Genomic DNA, 18133 nt, shown 5'->3' with positions numbered 1-18133 from the left:
AAAACAGGGTTAGATTAATTTTTATGTTTTGTGACTGGAAATACAGTCTGACTAGGCTTTTCTTTTCTGAGGCAGAAGATTACACGTAAGGGACATGTCATTAAATACACAATTACAAAGTATTTTATTTAGAGATAAACCAATCTAAAAGAGGCCAAGTCTTGGATAAAGGGGGCATCCAATAAACCCAGAAAGTGTCCCCTCCATTTCCCATTTATTCTCATTAAAAAATTTCAAAGTTGTGACACAGTTATAACAGAAAGTCAGCCTTTGATCTAAAATCCACAACGCTGCATTGCGGTTCATCCAAACCATAATTTAGCAAATTTCAAGAAAACAGTCAATTTCGAAAAATTGAGAAAAACTTACACTGTGCTTGATTCTATTTATCACTGTTAACTTTAGTCTGTGCAGATATTGATGGTTCTAAAAATATGTTCATTTAGTTGCTGGATGAGATTTAGCAATCAGCAAGGATCATCCAGCCTTTAAAATTACTAATACAAACAATAAACTGAGTAATTTGTAGAACTGGCACTTGCAGTTGATATAATTTTCATATTAGATGCATGCAGCTCTTATAAATATTAAAGGAGGCATTTCTGCCAGGTCTCAACATGCTGTCTTTATTGTAAATTCCATTAATTTAACAAGTTAATGGAATTTTTTGTAGGGGTACAATTTTATTATGCTTTATACTTATAAAAACTACAGTATGCTGTTCTTGTATTTTAAAACCACTTACTGTGTTTAAGAAATCATGTTAAAATATAAATTGGCAGAAACTGGTAGACCTAATAAAGCAGTGTCACAGTTGCATAAAGATATTGTATGTATGCATTAACCATCCAAAGAATGGGGTCAAACTAATTCTTTCTTCTAATACAAACTTGAACATTGTTTGTAAATGCCTCATTTAAAGTAGTGGATAAGGAAAGTTTAGAAAAGTCCAAGTAATAAAATGTACTCAATTACTTGGTAAAGTTAAAAAGCTAATGCAACAATGTTACATCCAGATAAAAAACATTATTCAAAAGCAATTCAAATACCGAAAAGGGTTTCAAATTGAATATTTTATTAACATGGTAGTTGTCTTTGTGACATGTGCACACACACTCGCACACTCAGAATGATCTGCCTGGGGAAAAAGAGACTAAGTACGCCTAAGGGAAATGAAAAATAAAAAAATTCCTGGTAGGTTTTCTGTATTGTAGGCAATTATGTCCACATCACTTACAAAGCTATTGCCAAATCTGTCCAAGGAAGCAGAGTTTGAGAGGGGAAGAAAAAAATCTTGGGAAAAATTCAACAGTGGCATAGCAGAGCTCTCAATATGAGAAAGCTGACATAATGTGGACTTTTGCTGTGAATTTTTTGTCTTTGCAAAACATGGGGAGAGGTTTGTCAATGGGCAGAAAATAAGAGTAGGCGGTGTGAAGTAGGATTTTGCAGTCAGTTTTCCTCACAGTATTGTGCAGGGTCATCAAGAAAATGCTTAGTCTTTCTCTGGAACCAGTTTCAGAACTTTTCCAATTGCAATGGTCTTACCTAGAAATGAAATTTTTAAAAAACCTATTCAGTAGTTAACAGCAAGGCTATGTAAGATATTAAACATTATTTTAAATCATATTTTAAATCATTATTTTACAATGTAAATTACTAATTAACTGGCTTTACCATCAAAGACATGATTTCTGAATAATGGAGGGGAACTGAAGATACGATTTTCTTTCCAAAATCTATGCTTGGAGGGCTTCCCTGGTGGCGCTGTGGCTGAGAGTCCGCCTGCCGAGGCAGGGGACACGGGTTCGTGCCCTGGTCTGGGAAGATCCCACATGCCGCAGAGCGGCTGGGGCCGTGAGCCATGGCCGCGGAGCCTGCGCGTCCGGAGCCTGTGCTCCGCAACGGGAGAGGCCACAACAGTGAGAGGCCCGCGTACCGCAAAAAAAAAAAAAAAAAAAAAAATCAATGCTTGGAGAAGTAAAATGTGGATATCTGTACAACGGAATACTATTTGGCAATTAAAAGGAATGAATTACATACAGTACATGCCACAACATGACTGAACCTCAAAAACATGCCGAGTAAAATAAACTAGACACTAAAGGCCACAAACTATATGATTCCATTTATATGTCATGTCCAAAAAAAGGCAAACAGAGAGAAAAAGTAGATTTATGGCTGCCTAAAGCTAGGGGTGGGAATAGGTGGTGACTCTGTAAACAGGTTCCTTTTTAGATGTTCTAGATGTTATACAATTAGAATGTGGGGATGACTGTACAACTCTGTAAACATATAATTCACTGAATTATATACTTAAAACAGGTCAATTTCATGGTATGTAAATTATCTCATTAAAAGCTGTTAAACAGGGCTCTCAGTTCTATTATAAGAGATACAAAACCCATGTAGATCTTGTGAAAAACCTAAAAGCCAACTACTCTTTAGAAAGAAAAAAAATTCTGGGGTTAAAAATTCTTGCTACATTAATTTCTTCTGCCAGATTTTTATCAGGTAACTAAAATTCTCATTTTGTTATATTAATGGGACAAACCCAGTAACCAGTTTCACCAAGAAGAGTTTTAAGATAATGACTTCAAATGGATACCAACCTTTATACAGATTTCTCCAAAATAAGGCTCAGGGACCATATTCATCATATTCCCAGTGTTTGGCATGGCTCCTGCCATGCAGTAGATATACAGTAAAGTTTTTGCTGAATGAAACTGGAACTAATATGTGAACTGACTATTCTATATTTCAAGTGAACCATGAAGTTTTTTTGGTGGTACGCGGGCCTCTCACTGTTGTGGCCTCTCCCGTTGTGGAGCACAGGCTCCGGACACACAGGCTCAGCGGCCATGGCTCACGGGCCCAGCCGCTCTGCGGCATGCGGGATCCTCCCAGACCGGGGCACGAACCCGCGTCCCCTGCCTCGGCAGGCGGACTCTCAACCACTGCGCCACCAGGGAAGCCCCAAGATGAGTTTTAATCACACACATTACAGAGGATTTCATCACAGAAATGTCTTACTTAGTAATAAATAAAATGACTCTCAAAACCCACTGCTTGCAAAATATTAAAATTAAGATTATTCATCTAGAGCATCACTAAGATGTGTGGTCAAGTCTGCTGTTCAACTCATTCAACTCATAAAACATTTATTATATGAATATATTATAAAACAAGTATCCAAGTTTCCTATGAACTTGCAATGTGTGCTGCACTCAGATGAAGATTACCAAAGCTAAGCATCTTAGATAACACTTGACGTCAATTTAAAGGCTTACCCTCATCTCTTAAAGTAAAACGACCCATCTGAGGGAAGTCTTTAAAGGTCTCAAGGCAGATGGTTCCTGCTGTTCTCAAACGGGCAATGCATACTTGATCTTGTTTCACAAAACGGGGTCGAGTCTTACTTTTTTCTCCTGATTTTTTGTCTACCAAGCAGATTAAGGCCTATCCAAGAAAAAAGGATGAGATTGGAATAATGTCAAATAAAAGAATCTTTAATACTAGAAGTGCAAATAAGAATACATTACTATTGCTGATCAAAAATTATCAAGATGAAATGGTCTTAAAACAAAAACCTCAATTATCTTAAAACTCACTGTTATTTCGACTTCTTCAATACAGGTATGGATATGCAGCACCGCATTATAACCTGGGCAGATGATGGATTTGTGCTCTATAATCACTATCTGTCAAACAAAAAAATTCACATCTTTATCCCTAGGTAAAAAAGAATTAAATGTGTAACTCACAATCTCAATAGGGCACCAACTTATTTTTGTGTTAGAAGTGGTAGATCAGGTTGCCTTACCTCCAAGCATGAACTTTGATATCCTTACCTCACTGATCTTCTTGGCAAGCACACAGACTTTAAAGATACAGGCAGACTTTCTTCTCTGGGAAGGCTTTCCTCTATACTCCCCACCAAGGAATTAATCATTGCTGCTCACATGCTAGGTTTTTTCCTCCTAGATGTGAACTTATAGTTTTATCCATTTCCCAGTATCCAAGGTCCAAAGTTAACAACCTTGTATCTGACATCAAAATCTAACTTGATTAGTCATCGTATCTTAGAACTCAAAAATTCTGCGAGCTGTACCAATCACTTACTCTTTCATTCTCCTGGGGAGGTCAGGTTGCTAATAACATGGAGAAATTACGTGTGTTTTTCTGTCTGGAAAGTTATTTGCTCTGAATGAACAGACAAACCATGACTTCCAAGGCAACTATGCTCTATTTAAAGTGAAAAACACTTGAGCAAAATATAAGTATCAATATATATTATCAACAGGAAATAAAAAATAAAAGGGAACTTAGAAGAATACTACCTACCCAGTACTTGTACCATCTTAAAGACTTTATGTATATGATATACATCACAGTTGTGATCTCTATATATGGTTTATTCTATTTCATTTCCCCTTCTGCACACAATGGCATGTCACCAAAAATCAGGACAAAGGAGATTTAAATTCTAGTTTCATTTAGACAGTGAACATCATCATGATAATTACAATAACTGGTTTACCTGGGCATCAAATGTGCGACCAGAATGACAAAGATTATTAGGATCACAAAGTATGAACCCTGGAAGAATCTCCTCCTCTTCAATTCCTTTCAGTCTGATTTTGAGGTTTTCACCTGGGGCTACAGAATCAGTTTCTACATCATCAGAAAGGATTCCAAGAACTTCCACGTTGTGCTTAAAAAGAAACCAAGATTGGAGATTTTTTGACACATTCACTGCATTATAGAACGGAAAATTACCTGCTGAAGACTTGCAAGTCACATTTTTCTGTGGTTGTTGATTAGCCAAAATAATTCTTTGAGTGTGAAACTTTGTAACATTTGTATGACACGAACTTAATGAAAAAAATCATATCCTAGAAGTACAAACTGCCAATTAGAAGATTTATGTCACATCCTAATAATTTCCAAATAGAACAAGTATAAACTAACATTTGCCTTTTTTACTTTTTCAAAATTACAACATTAAATCTAAAATTTGGATTTTAATTTTATGGATGTAACTTTTATTATCATTATTGTTAAATTCCAGGAGTTAACAGACATAGCTTCCATTACCTCTCAATCCCCCAAACATCCAAAGAATGTACTTTTCTAAGGTTATTTGAACAGCTAAGCTTTAAAGCACATTGACTGTTTAATAGGTAGTTTCCTTTTGGGGTGATGAAAATGTTCTGGAACTAGACAGTGGTGATGGCTGCACAATACTGTGAATGTACCTAAATGTCACTAATGGTAAAACTTATCTGTCTTTTATCACAATAATTTTTTTTTTAAAGAGCATATAGATGGGGAAAAAAAATGTTAAAAGCAATACTCACTAGTATTCCCTCATTTTATTCCACTTCTGCCCTTGGAGGTAATTCATATTTTTAAAACACATGCCAGAAAACAAACAAAATAAAGCCTTCAAGACAAAAATGAACTTTCTCATGATGGTAGACATACAGTAGAGAATCCAGAATCATTATATTCCATACCAGAATTCTACAAACTGTCACTTGCTAAACTCTAGTAGTTTCCCCATACACACACATACACAAATAATGGCTTTCTTTCCCAAAAGGCAGCTTATACCTTACTGATACCTGTTTGTTGAAATTCATTCCAAGAACTGGTAATATAGCGCCATATTTGCTAGCAAATTCTTTACAGTAATGGGATAATGGGGTAGAAACTAGCAGTTCCACCATACACAATGAAACAAGTATTGTTCAATACTTTTTGCCCAAATAATCCAGCATAATTAATTCCTCTCCCCAAATAAGGACTTTTATAGCTAAACAAAATAGAGCAAGTCTAATCTCTAATCCATACTTATGAAAAATTAAGATTAAGACCAACAAATTCTTAGTTTATGAAAGGTATTAAGGATTTTACCTACTCTAAGTACTTCACGTAAGTGGAGTCATACATGATTTATCTTTTTGTGTCTGGCTTATTTCACTTAGTATAATGCCCTCCAGGTTCATCCATGTTGTAGCCTATGTTAGAATTTCCTTCCTTTTTAAACTGAGGTAATATTCTGTTGTACGTATACACATTTTGTTTGCTCATTCATCCATCAGTAGACACTACAGGTTGCTTCCACGTTTTGGCTATTATGAATAATGCTGCTATGAACATCAGTTCTTTTTTTTTCCTTTTTTTAAATTAATTATTTTTGGCTGCGTTGGATCTTTGTTGCTGTGCCTGGGCTTTCTCTAGTTGCAGAGACTGGGGGCTACCCTTCATTGCAGTGCGCGAGCTTCTTGTTGCGGTGGCTTCTCTTGTTGTGGAACACGGGCTCTAGGTGTGCAGGCTCTAGAGTGCAGGCTCAGTAGTTGTGGTGCACGGACTTAGTTGCTCCACAGCATGTGGGATTTTCCCGGACCAGGGCTCGAACCCGTGTCCCCTGCATTGGCAGGCGGATTATTAACCACTGCGCCACCAGGGAAGTCTCTGAACATCAGTTATTCAAGGTCTGCTTTCAGTTCTTTAGGGTATATACCCAGATGTGGAACTGCTGGATCCTGATTATTCTATTTTTAATTTTTTTGAAGAAATGCCATTATGTTTTCCACAGCAGCTGCACAATTTTATATTCTTGCCAACAGTGCGCAAAGGTTCCAATTTCTCCACAGCCTCACCGGCATTTGTTATTTTCTGGGGTTTTTGATAGTAGCCATCCAGATGGGTGTGAGGTGTTATCTCACTGTGACTTTGATTTGCATTTTCCTAATGATTAGTGACGTTGAGCATCTTTTCATGTGTTTTCTGGCCACTGTACATCTCTGTAGAAATGTCTATTTAAGTTCTTTGCTCATTTTTTAGTCAGCTTGTTTTCTTTTTGTTGTTGAGTTGTAGGAGTTCTTGATATATTATGGATAGTAACCCCTTATCAGATTTATGATATACAATATTTTACCCACATTCTGTAGGGTGCCTACCTATTAATTTTTTAATGTAAAATAGCCTGGCATCTACATCTTTTAAAACATTTCATTCTGTTCCACTGAGACTCAGGGGACTAGTGAACTCGGTGAACTGAGTTTTTAAGGCATGATTAACAACTGTAAGATACGCTACACTGACCTGCTTAGTCATTAGTATAAAGTGACAGCTTCTACAAGAACTAGTATATTAAGGCCCTTTACCTTTAGCTATAGCCCAGCTCTAGGTTCACTTGCCCATAGTAAGTACTTTTCTTTCTATTGTGATAAAATACTCATAAAATTTACCTTTTAAAGCCATTTTACATTGTACAATTCAGTGGCATCTACATTCACAATGGTGTACAACCATCACCAGTATCTGGCTCCAAAACACCTTCATCACCCCAAGAGAAAACTCTATACGCATTAAGCAATCACTCCCCATTCTTCTTCCCCAAGCCCCTTGCTTCCATCTCCACAAGCAAACTCAACTTCTGTGACTGCTGAACAGACAAAATAGAGCAAGGATTCAAACTGACCATTATTTCCATTCATTTATCATTGACCTTCAAGTTGCAGAGATAAATTACCTTAGAAAAAAGATACTATGATAGGATACTCTGATCTCCAAGGCATCAAGAAACCCCAAAGTAGGGCTTCCCTGGTGGTGCAGTGGTTGGGAGTCCGCCTGCCGATGCGGGGGACGCGGGTTCGTGCCCCGGTTCGGGAAGATCCCACATGCCACGGAGTGACTGGGTCCGTGAGCCATGGCCACTGAGCCTGCGCTCCGCAACGGGAGAGGCCACAGCAGTGAGAGGCCCGCGTACCGCAAAAAAAAAAGAAAAAAAAAAACCCCGAAGTATAATTTGTAAGGTTCCAATTATACCTAAACAGTACATTGACAATTACCTTTTGTAATTCACTGTGCCTGGAATAAGCATGGTAAAGAAATTCTCAGGGGACCTCCCTGGTGGCACAGTGGTTAAGAATCTGCCTGCCAATGCAGGGCACACAGGTTCAAGCCCTGGTCCAGGAAGATCCCACATGCCACAGAGCAGCTAAGCCCACGTGCCACAACTATTCAGCCTGCGCTCTAGAGCCCACAGGCCACAACTACTGAAGCCCACGTGCCTAGAGTCTGTGCTCCACAACAAAAGAAGCCACCATAATGAGAAGCCTGCACACCGCAGCGAAGAGTAGCCCCTGCTCGCCACAACTAGAGAAAGCCTGTGCGCAGCAGCGAAGACCCAACACAGCCAAAAAGAAATAAATTTAAAAAAAAAAAAGAAAAATTCTCAGTTAAATCTTAACAAAGTCTCTATTTGGAGGTTCTGATGACTCAGGCCTGTTTTCCTATATAACTAATACCTCTAGATTGTTAGAGAAGTCCTCTGGAAAACAGGTAACAGTTTCTTAGTAACATGTCATCTGCAATTATCAGCAACTGGGCAGTCAGAAATAACACAAAGGAATAGCTTGAGATTTTTGCATGTTACTTAATGAAACCCTCTCCAATAATGAAGAAATTACAATAAGGTAGAAAGAAAGAGTTAGGGAAAGACCCATTTATGATAAAGGCAAATCCTCTTCTCCCAAAATAAATTAGGAATATAGGTTAGACACATTATTTTATAGTACTTAACATAACTATGTACAAAAAATAAAAGGAAGCTAATTATATCATGATTAAAGCTGAGTTTTCATCCCTGGCTCACTTACTAATCCAGTGTGTTAACAGAAGCAAGTCACTTAACCACTTCAGATTTCTGTTTACTTCCTGTAAAATAATGGAGTTGGGCTTCCCTGGTGGCACAGTGGTTAAGAATCCGCCTGCCAATGCAGGGAACACGGGTTCAAGCCCTGGTCCAGGAAGATCCCACATGCCACAGAGCAACTAAGCCTGTGTGCCACAACTACTGAGCCTGTGCTCTAGAGCCTGCGAGCCACAACTACTGAGCCCGCGTGCTACAACTACTGAAGCCCGCGTGCCTAGAGCCCGTGCTCCACAACAAGAGAAGCCATTGCAATGAGAAGCCTGCTCACTGCAACGAAGAGTAGCCCTTGTGCACAGCAACGAAGACCCAATGCAGCCAAGAATAAATAAATTAAATAAACTAAAACCCCAAAAAAACCGGAGTTGCTTTCATGATGATGCACCTTTTAACTCTAACATGGAGCTAATACTGTCCCTTCTCCATTTGTCAATAAATAACATCACATATTCTTGATTAAATTTTGTACTTGACATTAATAAAACATAATCCTGGATTTAAAAAGTTGTTTCTTTTAATGAAATCCCTAAGATTGAAAAGTTCTGGCTCCTTGCTAATATTTTCAAGAGAAAATTTAAATGAGCAAGAGCATTACTAATTCTTACCTTGTTTGGCATCATAACAAGCTGCTGACCTTTACAAATAGATCCTGATTCTAGCTTTCCCAGGACCACAGTGCCCATATCCTGTTTAAATTTAAAATGAAAAACCAAATGTCAGACTTCTATTACTACTCTACAGCAGTTCAACAACCCAAAGTGAAACCTTGCAGGGCTTACTCATAAAAGAAAATCTTTAGCTCAAGTGGTAGAATGCTTAGAATTAATCTTAAACACAGGTAAATACTCTATATCTGTGTCATAAGCATATGTATAATTATAATACTAATAAATAAGTAGGCTTAGGGTTTAAAAGGAAAGCACACTGCAGGAGACAGGGCAGAATTTTATGTTTGAAGATCTGAATTATTTGTTGAAATTCAGGTCCTCTCAAAAATATCTGAGACTTTCTCTCTTTTATAAAATTGGAAAAATACCTGTTCAAGAAATTTAACATGAAGCTAATCAAAGAATGAAGTGTTTGAGAAGGGCAAAATATTACATATTGATAGTGCAATACTTAAAAACCTAGTTAAAAATAGTGAAGCTTATTTTTTTAAAGATTAACATCCAGTTGGTTGGTGAGGCTATGCAAAACTAGCACTCATATACTGCTTGCTGGTGGTCATGTAAGTTAGCACTGTATTCTGGAAGGCTGTTTGTCAGTATCCATCAGTTTTAATACACAAACCCTTCCAGCAGTTTTACTTACAGGAGTCTCTAAAACTGATCATTGGCTCACTGGAAAATAGCTGAAATAAACTAAGTTTGTTGATTAAATTATGGTCTGTCTATATCACTGAATTAATATATAACCATTAAAAAAGAGACATCTATGTTATATTGTTAATTATTAAAGTTATTTCATAATTTAAAACAAAACAATTTATCACCTCCCATAAAACCCAAGTTCTTGAACATTTTGGGTACCTTGTACTTATCCACAATTGGCAGCCTGATTGGTCCATCAACTGATCTATTGAAGTTTGGCAAATTATCCAGATATGGAATAAATGGTAATCCACTGAGAACATAACAATATCGATTAATGAGAGTCAACATAAATGTTAAAATTTTAAGAAATTACATGACTCTAACTTAATACAAAAAAAGTGGTTATAACAATATTTCCATTCTATCCATGTACTCTTCTCATTCAACCTTTTTATTATCCAGTTCATTTCACTTATTCCTCAGAAAAATAAAAAAAGAAAATAACAAAATAGCTCAATATAATGAAAAACCTTCTCCATAAACTTATTAAAATTGAGAAAAGTATTTTATGGCAAATAGCCCACATGTTGTAATAAAATGACTCCACTCTATTACTTAATTTTTATGGAGTTTTCCAGCTCTGAAATCAGGATTCTATAAAATATTTATAGTTTCCCCTTTAATTTCAAACTACAGTATATGGATTGGGAGGCTTAATATTGCCAAGATCGCAATGCTCCCCGCAAACCGATCTACAAATTCAGTGCAATCCTTAGTAAAGTCCCAGCTGCCTTTTTGCAGAAATTGATAAGCTGATCCTAATATTCATATGGAAATTCAAGGGACCCAGAACAGCCAAAATAATTTTGGGGAAAAAAATAACAAAATTCAAAGACTCACACTTCCCAATTTAAACACTCATAAAGCTAAAGTAATCAAGACTTTACCTTACAAAAAATTAATCCAAAATGAAACACTCCCCTAAGAGCTTCAATAGACTTAAATGAAAATAACAGGGCTAACTCTTTATGACTGGATTAGGCAACACTTCCCTAGGCATGACACCAAAAGCACAATTAAGAAAAAAAATAAACTAGACTTCATCAAAATTAAGACCTTTTGTGCTTCAAAGGACACCATCAAGAAAGTAAAAAGACAGCCCACAGAATGGGAGAAAATACTTGCAAATCACATATCTGATAAGGGACTTCTATCAGGTGAGTAAAGTACCCTTAACAACTCAATAACAAAAAGACAACCCAATTAAAAGACAAAGGTCATGGTATTTTTAACGCCAAGGTTACAGTCAATGTTTTCTTAAATTACTTATTAAGACACAAACTTTTAAAAAGGTTACTTACATGTACCAAGGACAGAAATCTGATTGCTCTTTAAGATTTGCTCCAGTCAGTCCTGAGCAGGGCATGAAGTGAATGTCCTTTTTGGGATTGAAGCCAACTTTTTTCAAAAATGGCACTAGTTTCTCTTTACATTCTTCGTATCTATTAATATTTATAAATAACTCAATTATAATGTAAAGCAACTGAACTCTAGTTTCAACACTACACAAATTAAGGTTGAGAAAAACCCCAGGGGAAAAAAAGCACAGTAACAAAACCATCCTTTATTCCACTAACATGTCTATAAAAAAAAAAACCAGTAAGACATCCAAACTTACCTCTCATTGCTCCAATTTACTGTTGGATCATCCATCTTATTAATAAGAACAATTAAGTGTTTTACACCTGCTGTCTTTGCCAACATTGCATGTTCTCTTGTCTGTCCTCCTTTTTCAAATCCAGTTTCAAACTCTCCTTTCCTGGCAGAGATTACCTATTCCAAGAAATCAAACAGTTTATTCTTACACATTCAGGTACACTCTTCTAGCAATAAAACATCTTTCCTTTCAGTTTTATCAGAAGCTTCTTCCAAGAAAATATAAGTAAATGAGTTATAACATACATACTTTTGAACATCACAATGTCTAAATGCTTTAAGATTTTGGTAAATGTTTCTTGATTTCTAATTCTCCAAAATCTAGTATGCCTTTATATCTTAAAATTCAAATATGTATGTGATTTAGTGCTAGTTCACTGACCACCCCCTGCCAAAAAAATTGCAAAATGACTGAAGACCTTAAAACGGATAATTTCTTATTCATTTTTGTACCCACAGTACATTTATTGAGTACAAAATGATTAGGCTTGGCAGTCAGTGGACACTAATTTCTGGCACAGTAAGAGGTAATAAAGGGCAGAGAAAAACTGAAACATTTTCATGAGTAAATCAAATTATGAAGATTTCTTGGGCAGATTAGAGAGACAAAAGTGAAAATTGTGACTATGTATATATTATAGTTCACTGTAACCTAAATTCTAGCTTTTAGAAGGTAAATTCAAATGTTTACATTTGGGACTTCCCTGGTGGCGCAGTGGTTAATCCGCCTGCCAATGCAGGGGACATGGGTTCAAGCCCTGGTCCGGGAAGATTCCCAAATGCCACGGAGCAACTAAGCCCATGCACCACAACTACTGAGCCCGTGTACCTAGAGCCCGTGCTCCTCAACAAGAGAAGCCACCGCAATGAGAAGCCCACGCACCGCAACTAGAGAAAGCCTGTGTGCAGCAATGAAGACCCCACGCAGCCAAAAAAAAGAAAAAGTTTACATTTTAAGTTGGGCTGTTAACAAATACACAGATGAATTGGAAATGTCTTTCCTTACCAGTACAGCCAAATCTGCTTGAGAAGCACCACCAATCATATTTGGGACAAAACTCTTGTGGCCAGGGGCATCTAGAATTGTAAAATGCTTCTTTTCTGTTTCAAAATAGGCACGACCCACTTCTACTGTTTTACCCTTGTCTCGTTCTTCCTGATTTGTGTCTAAGGCCCAAGATAAGTACCTGAAATAATTTTAAAGTAAGAATAATACTGGTAAGAACATGAAAGTTTAAAAAATATTCTTCTACCAACATTTAAATCATGAACAAGACTGGGTAGAAATAAAAATTAAATGACTAAAACTTGTATTCTTGTGATTCAAACACTCAGTGCTTTTATATATATCCAGTGTCAATTATATATTCTATAAGCAAACATTATGTATTAGAACAAGCTGACAACATACAAAGAAAGACTATTTAGTACCAATGCCAATATCACCATGAGTTAAGTAATAAGTTCCTTTATAGTTCATTTTAAAAATCATCTAGCACAAAGTATAATACAGATAAGGCTGTCTAAGGGTATCTTTCAAAAGTAAAGGCCACTAATCCACCATTTGGGAGCAATGGTTACTTGCTAAAAGTTATTTCGATATTTCTTCGCTATATAAGAGAATTACTTATATAAATTTAAACCATCTATAACAGTAGGTGTTAATTTAGATGACATCATCTGTATTTCATAGTAAGTAATCCATTTTTTAGTATTATACTGATTAGGATTTTTTCCCTTAACACAGAAATACAATTAAAAAAAAAAAAAAGACCATCAATGTCCTATTTAGATAAAGCTTGTTAACTTAAAAAAAATAAGGTTAGAAAGAAGCTCACCCTTTCTCTCACCATGCAAAGGCAACCACTGTCAATAATTCCATCTATTCTTTTTTCATTATCCACATAATGATCATACCCTAAGTACTATTATGTTACCTGCTTTCTCCCCAAATTCCACTGTAACATCAGTTCTATTCCTGGTTACTATAAATTCTATAAATGAAATTTTAGTGGCCAGGTAATGACTTAATTAAATAGATATTTTATAATTTATCCCACAAGTCTCCTATTATTATCCTGGATGTTTGGATATTTCCAAATTTTCTCTGTAAAGTTATGAAGTCATCAGGAACTGATCTACTAGGTAGTATGAGGGGAAGGGAAACTTTTCCTTTGTTATGACACCATTTTAGACCTCATGAACTTACATCTTAGTAGACTACAAAAGCATTAAGTAGGCAGAGTTTCCTTAAAAGTAATTTATAGTGTCATAAAAGTTTACCAAGTTTCTCTGTTTTTTTCTTTAGCTTCTCTTTCATATTTCTCAAGTGTCCTTTTGTCAACCATTCCAGTCAAATACCTGAAAATGTTGAAAGAAAAGAGAAACAACATTTAGTTACTCACAAATTATTCAGTTGTGAAGTTAGGAAACCTTTAAACCTCTTTTGAGGGGAATTTGAACTCCACAAGAAGCTACTTTAGGCTTCCCTGGTGGCGCAGTTGTTGAGAGTCCACCTGCCGATGCAGGGGACACGGGTTCGTGCCCCGGTCCGGGAAGATCCCACATGCCGCAGAGCGGCTGGGCCTGTGAGCCATGGCCGCTGAGCCTGTGCTCCGCAACGGGAGAGACCACAACAGTGAGAGGCCCCCGTACCGCAAAAAAAAAAAAAAAAAGAAGCTACTTTAAAGTACAAGTACCACTGGGGTAGATGCTGAATTAACATTTCAGTGGAGAAGATATTTACAGTCTCAAATTACTTCCCCCAAGATAATGGGGAAAAAAATAACTTTCCAGTGGAGAATTCTGGCAGACAACACCTTAACTAAGTAATTATGGCTATTATCACCAGTAATAAATAAAACATACTGAATATTGCTATTTTGTGCGCCCCGATAGGATGCTGTTAAGAGCACAACATACCTTCTGTGACATTCTTATCCAAAATGCATACCCTCAATCTAATTGTTAACATCAGTCAAACCCAAATTGAGGAACATCTCATAAAATAACCAAATAACACTCTTCAAATTATGAAGGTCATGAAAGACAAGACTGAGAAAATGTCACAAGTTGGAGGAGACTAAGGAGACGTAACAATTAAATGCAATGTGGAACTCCAGAACAGAAAAAAATGACACTGGTGGAAAAACTGGTAAAATTCAAGTAAGATCTGTAGTTTAGTAAACAGTATTGTGCCAGTGTTAACTCCCTAGTTGTGATGATTGTACTGTGGTTATTTAATATGGTAAAATTAGTTGTATAGCAACTCTGTACTGTTTTTGCAACCTTTCTGTTAAGTCTAATAAAATTATTTCAGAATAAAAGTTGAAAAAAGCAAATATAAATACTGTATAAAAGAAAATAATTCCAACTGTTGTCCAAGCAATTATGTCTTACTAATACATTTCAATATTTAATATTTTAAAAATATTAGTCAAAATGAGATTATAAATTTTTTTTTTTTTTTTTTTTTTGCGGTATGTGGGCCTCTCACTGCTGTGGCCTCTCCCATTGCAGAGCACAGGCTCCGGACACGCAGGCTCAACGGCCATGGCTCACGGGCCAAGCCGCTCCGCGGCATGTGGGATCCTCCCAGACCGGGGCACGAACCCATGTCCCCTGCATCGGCAGGCAGACTCTCAACCACTGCGCCACCAGGGAAGCCCGAGATTATAAATTTTTAAATAATTCTTTAGTAATACCTAACTGCTTCCCTTGACTCAATCCAAATCAAATCCTGTTCTTAGCTTTAGTCTCTATGTATTGTTCTCTGCAGAGTCATCTACAGTGCATACTTCTAACCATTTTGGTGTAGAATCTTGGTGAAATGCCAATGAAAATTCCAGCCCATAAGCAAAAAATATACACTCTCCTAAAACACAACATCAACTGGGCCTGTCACTTCCTTCCACAGAGCCTTAGGTAAGGATTCCTGTGTAATGGCCTGCTTTTTAGGGTCTGTTGTGGAAATTTTCAAAAGTAATTGGCAAGATTACTGATTAAGATTACTTAACAGGGCAAGACAATGAAGATATGCCCTCTGATCCTCTGATGACACAGCTTAAAGAAATGAGTCTAATTTAGGAGAGATTAAAAAGACATTTTAATTATTTTTCAATTCTAGAACACATCACTAAAAGTCAACCAAGGCATTTTCATACCTAGATACCTTCTATATGTGTGATAAAAAAACTATTCAGCATGTTAGCCAGACTGTCTTTGATTAAATTCACATATATTCAAGGAGTTGATGAATGAGGAAAAGCCAGTTCCCCAGATTCATTATTCCCAAGAAAATCGTATTTAGAGCAGACTAAGATTTCTTATAATTTAGGGTTCTATATTTTTATACACAAATCTAAAAGACAGCTATTAGAAATACATTTAATTAATGTTCCATGAGAGTCTTAAGATATTTAACAAAAAATATACTTACATTATTTGTCCTCCAATGGTTGACTTGCCAGCATCTAAAAAGTAACATCATCATCAACAATAGGCAAACCGCAGGTATAATAAAAACAAAACACCATCACTATATAGGAATACAACTAAAGGTCCATTTAACATCATAATTACAGCTTGCAAAAGCAACTGCAACGATAGGAATTTGGGTCATGAGCTCTGGTTAGTCACCTTCTCCCTTTGAAGCTAAGACCCCCTGCAGCTCTGCAATGACTTAGCGCTACTTTACTGATAAAGAAAGAAAGACTTTAAAAGATTGCTCCTTGACCTTCTGCAGCAGCAAAAGAATATGCATTACCCAAGAGGAGCCTCGAAGGAGAACAAAAGTAGCCAAAGACCCGTGAACTACATTTAGGTAGTCTGCTTTTTCACTTTTAGCCAGTATAGGTGTTCTTTACAAATTTCAAAGGAGTTCTTGCTACTAAAAAAAAAAGTAGAAAGGTGTATCATCAAATTCAGGGCAAGGCAGAGATAAGATAAAGGGAAGAAAAAGGGGCACATAACTCCTTTGTTTTCTTCTCACTTCTCTCTGACAAGTGAGATTGGCAGAGAATATCTGAATAAATGAAATAGGGTTTTGTGTGCTAAACCAGCAACCTGACAACATCCCGAAGTTACTCCAAATTATTCATTTTTTGCACACACAAAATTAAACTACCTAGTAAAGTTAATACCGCAAAATCAACTGAAGTTCACACAAAAAATATAGGTACATTTTCTATGATATTAATTAACAGATGTCATAATATGCTGAGCCATCATCAGTGGTCTATAGACCAGTTATGCATTACATACAAATATACTGAAGCTTATTTTCTTCCAGCTTCCATGCCATCACAACTTTCAAAAATAAAGCACTGGCAATGTCCTGCCAGCTAAAAAAAATCTATTGAGTCAAAAATCAAGACATTTTAGATTAATTTAGCTCAGTTTCACGAAACACTTCCAAGTAGCTAAATAAGATGTTCTATGTTTGATGTACCCAATAACTTTGGTCATTTCTTATCACTGCTGTGAGTACAACTTACCTACATGCCCAATGAATACTACATTTACGTGTTCTTTCTTAGGAGCACCTGGTGGTGCAACCACAGATTTAGGTTTTGGTATTTCCTCTTCCTCCTCCATCATTTCCTGGGCACTTTCCTCTGTGGGCCTTCCATCTCCCAAGGAACTACCCCCTGGCTCTGCTTCACTTATTTCTTCTTTGTGCTCCCATGATTCTTCTGGGGACATTTCTGTCTCCCCGTTTTCTACTGAAATAAGACATTTTAGCTTAGTATTCCGAAAAACGTTTATCATCTATACTTTAAAACACTGATGCTTTCAAATAACAAATAGAACTTAACATATTCAGTTCCATTTCCTAACCTCTAGTGACACACAAGCAAGAAAATCTCACAACAGAAACGGACAAGCTAGCCTCACTGCTGACATCAGAGCTCTGACTCAGAGACTAGAAGAGACTATTTTAACGTAGCTTCATCTTCATAAGGACAAAGAAAACATGAACAGCAGATCTAACATTCCTAACAGCCCAGTTATTCCATCGTCAAGATGTCCTGACAGAAGAAAGGGGAAGCTCCAAATCAGAATACAAAAAAGTGTGAAAAGATTTAGATTTTTTCTTTTTCCTCTGCAAGTACAGAACTTTGATATCGATGTTATTAATCACCTTGGGCATATGAAACCCAAGAACATTACAAAAAGGAAGAAAATTTTCACAAAGTAAATGGATCAAGTACAACTATTCAAACTGACTTTAGCATTTCCTCCATTCGATTCTTTTATATTTGCCATCAATAAATTTATCATGGCAGTGTTAATGCCCAATTAGTTCTGTTTCATAAATCCTAACAGCAAAGACTCAGTTTTAAATGTAGGCATTATAATAAGCATAACACTTACATTT

The 18133-nt window shown here is 36.6% G+C and overlaps 1 protein-coding gene across 1 annotated transcript in view; it reads right to left on the bottom strand.

The window, feature by feature from the left end:
• Nucleotides 1–1053: 1053 nt before the first annotated feature.
• Nucleotides 1054–18133, bottom strand: part of GSPT1 (G1 to S phase transition 1) — a 30480-nt gene continuing 13400 nt past the window's right edge. Inside the window, exons 4-15 of the mRNA XM_082600680.1 lie at nucleotides 17250–17477; nucleotides 16193–16226; nucleotides 14038–14115; nucleotides 12761–12941; nucleotides 11717–11871; nucleotides 11400–11540; nucleotides 10255–10348; nucleotides 9331–9411; nucleotides 4541–4714; nucleotides 3612–3701; nucleotides 3291–3459; nucleotides 1054–1548 (exon numbers count right to left, since the gene is read on the bottom strand). Coding sequence (XP_082456806.1) covers nucleotides 1496–1548; nucleotides 3291–3459; nucleotides 3612–3701; nucleotides 4541–4714; nucleotides 9331–9411; nucleotides 10255–10348; nucleotides 11400–11540; nucleotides 11717–11871; nucleotides 12761–12941; nucleotides 14038–14115; nucleotides 16193–16226; nucleotides 17250–17477 — 1478 coding nt within the window. The 3' untranslated portion in view covers nucleotides 1054–1495. The remainder of the gene's footprint in view (nucleotides 1549–3290; nucleotides 3460–3611; nucleotides 3702–4540; nucleotides 4715–9330; nucleotides 9412–10254; nucleotides 10349–11399; nucleotides 11541–11716; nucleotides 11872–12760; nucleotides 12942–14037; nucleotides 14116–16192; nucleotides 16227–17249; nucleotides 17478–18133) is intronic.

This window comes from Mesoplodon mirus (genome assembly GCF_964341445.2).
Source record: "Mesoplodon mirus genome assembly, chromosome: 15".
NCBI lineage: Eukaryota > Metazoa > Chordata > Mammalia > Artiodactyla > Ziphiidae > Mesoplodon > Mesoplodon mirus.
This window is presented reverse-complemented; position numbering and strand designations above follow the sequence as displayed.